The following is a 3,922-nucleotide window of genomic DNA, read 5'->3' as shown; positions in this document are numbered from 1 at the left end:
GCGTGCTCCTCGAGGGCTCCGGGGGGGCTGGGGGTGGCCTCTCGGCCCCACAGGTTGAGGTTCCTGCGCAGGGACGTGAGCACCTGTACCTGGAGGTTGGAGACGGGCGCGGGGCTGGCGGCCAGCGCCGCCGAGGCCATGGTGCGGTTCAGCAGCGGGTTCGGGGGGTTGCTGCTGGGGGGGTGAGTGGCCTTCCAGTAGGCCTCCAGGTACTCGGCCAGGTGCTCACAGGCCTCCTCCAGCTGGTTCTCGTCCAGCACGATGTCAAACATCTCCTGGGGAGGGGACAGGGGAGGGCAGAGGGGATGTGGGGCAGAGCAGAGGGACACAGAAGGCCTTCTGGTGCAGGGTGAGGTCTATGGGATAGGGAGGGGCTTATAGGATGGGCCAGACCCTATAGGATGGGGCGGGGTTTATAGGACATGGGGGAGCCTATAAGACACAGCAGAGCCTATAGGACAGGGTGGAGCTAATGGAAAAGGGCGGAGCCAGTGGAAAAAGGCAGGGCCATTGGAAAGGGACAGGGCTTCTGGACCAAGGGTGGATCCCTACGGACAAGGTGGATCCCTATGGACAAGGTGAAGCCCATGGGAAAGGGCAGAGCCTACAGGACAAGGTGGGAGCAGCGGGAGAGGGCGGGACAGAGTGGTGACAGGTTGGGACAGGTGGGCGGGGCCAGAGCAGGCGTGGCCGCGGTGGGCGTGGCACACTTACAGGTGGGCACTGCGCCAGCTTGTCCGAGGCCACCATCTGCACGTTGAGATGCTTCGCCTGCGACTTGCCCCGCGACTTCACCAGGCGCTGCAGCACCTGGGGCACGAGGGGACAGCCCGGGGTGGCCTCAGGGACACGGCCAGACCCCACCCAACCCCCCCAGCATGGCAGGGAGGGGGCTGGACATGCCCTCCCCCCCCCACCCGCCCGCCCCAGGACCCCCAGACCCACCTTGGGGGAGGTGATTTTGATGTAGACGATGATGGGGGCCAGGGAAGTCTTGGCCAGCTGGGCCGGGTGGTTGATGGTGTCGGCGTCCAGGGCCACCAACTGCAGCGTCCGGGCCAGCTCGAAGATCCGCTCGGTCTCGCTCTGCACCTCGGCTGGGGAGGGGGGGACACGGACAGGGGGGTCAGGGGACACACGTGGGGACGACGGCTGGGAGATGGGGTGGGGGGCACGAGGGGTCTGCACTGGGACTCGGCCACTCCAGTGTCAGCCCAGCCACGGGAGGGAGGTGGGACTGGGGGGCTCCAGGTGGGTGAGGAAGGGGCAGAGCCCCCCCAGAACCACACATGGAGGGTAGGGGGGGTCAAATGGGGCTGTGCCACCAGAGCGACCCCAACCCCACTCTGCCCAAGTGACAGGATCCAAGGGGACATGTCCCCAGTGCCCCCCGCCGGGCAGGGCAGGGGGGGCTGCCGGGGGGGGACCCCGCGTTACATACCCAAGACATCTGTATCAGGAGCAGGGGAGGAAGGAAGCGGCACGGAGGGGAGGAACCCCAAAAGGAAAAGGAGAAACAGGAAAGAAAAAACACAACAGAGAAGATAAAAGAGGAGGAGGGGGAGGAGGAGGAGGAGGAGGAGGAGGGGCTGAGTCACACGGGGGGAGTGCAGGGCGCGGGGTTGATCACCCCACACCCCCACACACCCCGCGAGCACCCCGGGGTGGGCTGGGGGCTGATACAGATGGAGGCTTGGGGGGGAGGGGTCCTGTTTCCCCCGGGGGGGGCTCATGGGGGGCCGTACCCAGGCTGGAGCGGGTGCTGGAGCGCTCGATGATGGTGTGTTTGCTGGGGTTGTTGAGCACGGAGCGCTTGGCCAGGGAGATGTCGGCCGTGACCCGCGTGATGGAGATCCTGGAGGCACGGGGAAGGGGGTGAGACCCCCCCTATATGCATCCCCAACCCTTGAGGGGGCCCTCCTGCCACTCCCTCCCATGCTCAGGGCTGCTGGAGCTGCAGGATTCCCCATTAGGGTCCCCCTGAGGTTTTAGGGGGCCCCACTCGTGGGATTAGGGGTCCTCCCATGGGTTTAGGGGTCCTCTACAGACCCAACAAGGGCTCCCACTTTGGTTTTAGGGCTCCTTTCATGGGATTAGGGGTCTCCTTGTGGATTTAGGGGTCCCTCTATGGGGTTAGGGGTCCCCCCCCACCTCACCTGCCATCAAAGCGATGCTTCAGGAAGTCGAACAGGGCTTTCTGCATCATGTCCGTGACCTTGCAGGGGGGAAAGGTAGGGAGGGAGGGACACCATGGGGCTGGGATCCACCACCCCGACACTGTGCCCCTCGGGGTGCCCCCCACCCCGTGCCCCCCCAGTGCTCACCTCGTAGCCCTTCAGCGACGGCCCCACGAGGATGATGGGGCGCATGGAGGGCACCACGTCGTAGGGGGGCACGTGCTCGGCCTGGGGACAGAGCCGGGGGTCAGCAGGGCTGGGGAGGGGGACACGGGGTGTGTGTGTGGGGGGGGACACGCTCAGCTTCACCCCTGCAAGGGCAGCTCTGGGGGGGAGATTAAGGGGGGGGCTGCAAGCGGGGGGGCACCCCATCCACCCACCCAGCCCCTGCCCATCCTCTCCCCGAGGGTCCTGACGCTACTCACCGACTTCTGCTTCTGCTTCGCTACGTCCCGAGGGGCCGCGGGGGCCGGGGGGGCGAGAGGAGACAAACAAGGCATGCGTGTTACCAGCGGGCACGGGGGGCACCGGGGGCGGGGGGGGGGCACGGGGACACGCGTGTCACTCAGGGGACACGCGTGTAACACCCCAGGGGTGACCGAAGGACACGTGTGTGACCCAGAGGACATGTGTGTCACCCCAGGGGTGACCCAGGGAACACATATGTGACCCAGGGGACACGTGTGTCACCCCAGAGGGTGCCCAAAGGACACATGTGTGACCCAGGGAACACATGTGTGACCCAGAGGACATGTGTGTCACTCCAGGGGGTGCCCCATGGAACACGTGTGACCCAGGGGACATGTGTCTCACCCCAGGGGTGCCCCAAGGGACACATGTGTGTGTTACACATGAAGCATCTCCTGCTCAGGGTCACATCTGGGGGCCCAGGGGGGGCTCTGCAGGGTGTGGGGGGCGGCCAGAACCCCCCCCAGATGTCCCTGCAGACCCCCCACTACCCTGGGTTGGGGTTGTGCCCGAACCCCCCCAGCTTGTGCCCAGTTTGGGGGGGCAGGAACGTTCCATTCCCAGTCGCAGGGGGGGATGAGACAGCGGCCGTGCTGGCACACACCATGCACACACTGGGGGGGTCTGGGGGGGCACAGGATGATCCATCCCATGGACCATGAGGGGGTCACAGCCACGGGCTGATCCATCCCATGGACCATGAGGGGGTCACAGCCACGGGCTGATCCATCCCATGGACCATGGTGGGATGATCAGTCACGGACGGATCCTTTCCAAGGACCATGGGGTGGTGGGGGAGGAAAACCACAGGCTGATCCATTCCCATGGATCATGGGGGAACGTGGCCACGGATGGATTCAACCCACGGACTACGGGGGGGTCAGAGCCACGGGCTGATCCATCCCATGGCCTGTGGGGGGGGTCACAGCCCCACACTGACCCCCCCCAGCCCCGGGTTGCAGGGGGTCATGCCCATGCTGCAGTGCTGGGGGTGCTGGGGCAGCGGGTGCCCCCCAGCCCCCTGGCAGGGTTAGGGCAGGCAGCGGGTGCAGCAGGCGAGGCGAGTGGGGTTGGGGGTGGGGGGGGCCCTTTTACCTTCCTAAAGAAGGGGATGCGCTTGTTGTGGGCGGGGGGGGTGGTGACACTGCTCACGCTACTCTTAGGGGAGCGCTGGGTCTCCAAGGCCTCCTCCTCCTCTAACTCATCGGGGTCAAAGGCAAAGCTGGGCATGTCCAGGGCACCTGGGGACGGCCCGAGCCGGGGCCGGGACACGGCAG

The 3,922-nt window shown here is 66.2% G+C and overlaps 1 protein-coding gene across 1 annotated transcript in view; it reads right to left on the bottom strand.

The window, feature by feature from the left end:
- CACNB1 (calcium voltage-gated channel auxiliary subunit beta 1) overlaps positions 1 to 3,917 on the bottom strand; it is a gene marked incomplete at its 5' end in the record, with an annotated part of 8,116 nt that extends 4,199 nt beyond the window's left edge. The window contains 8 exons of the mRNA XM_027909120.1: positions 7 to 275; positions 715 to 810; positions 946 to 1,097; positions 1,442 to 1,450; positions 1,746 to 1,855; positions 2,157 to 2,215; positions 2,325 to 2,405; positions 3,741 to 3,917. Coding sequence (XP_027764921.1) covers positions 7 to 275; positions 715 to 810; positions 946 to 1,097; positions 1,442 to 1,450; positions 1,746 to 1,855; positions 2,157 to 2,215; positions 2,325 to 2,405; positions 3,741 to 3,917 — 953 coding nt within the window. The remainder of the gene's footprint in view (positions 1 to 6; positions 276 to 714; positions 811 to 945; positions 1,098 to 1,441; positions 1,451 to 1,745; positions 1,856 to 2,156; positions 2,216 to 2,324; positions 2,406 to 3,740) is intronic.
- Positions 3,918 to 3,922: the final 5 nt, after the last annotated feature.

This window comes from Empidonax traillii, unplaced genomic scaffold (genome assembly GCF_003031625.1).
Source record: "Empidonax traillii isolate 1590-97213 ecotype Southwest subspecies unplaced genomic scaffold, ASM303162v1 scaffold1948:size84035, whole genome shotgun sequence".
Classification (NCBI taxonomy): domain Eukaryota; kingdom Metazoa; phylum Chordata; class Aves; order Passeriformes; family Tyrannidae; genus Empidonax; species Empidonax traillii.
This window is presented reverse-complemented; position numbering and strand designations above follow the sequence as displayed.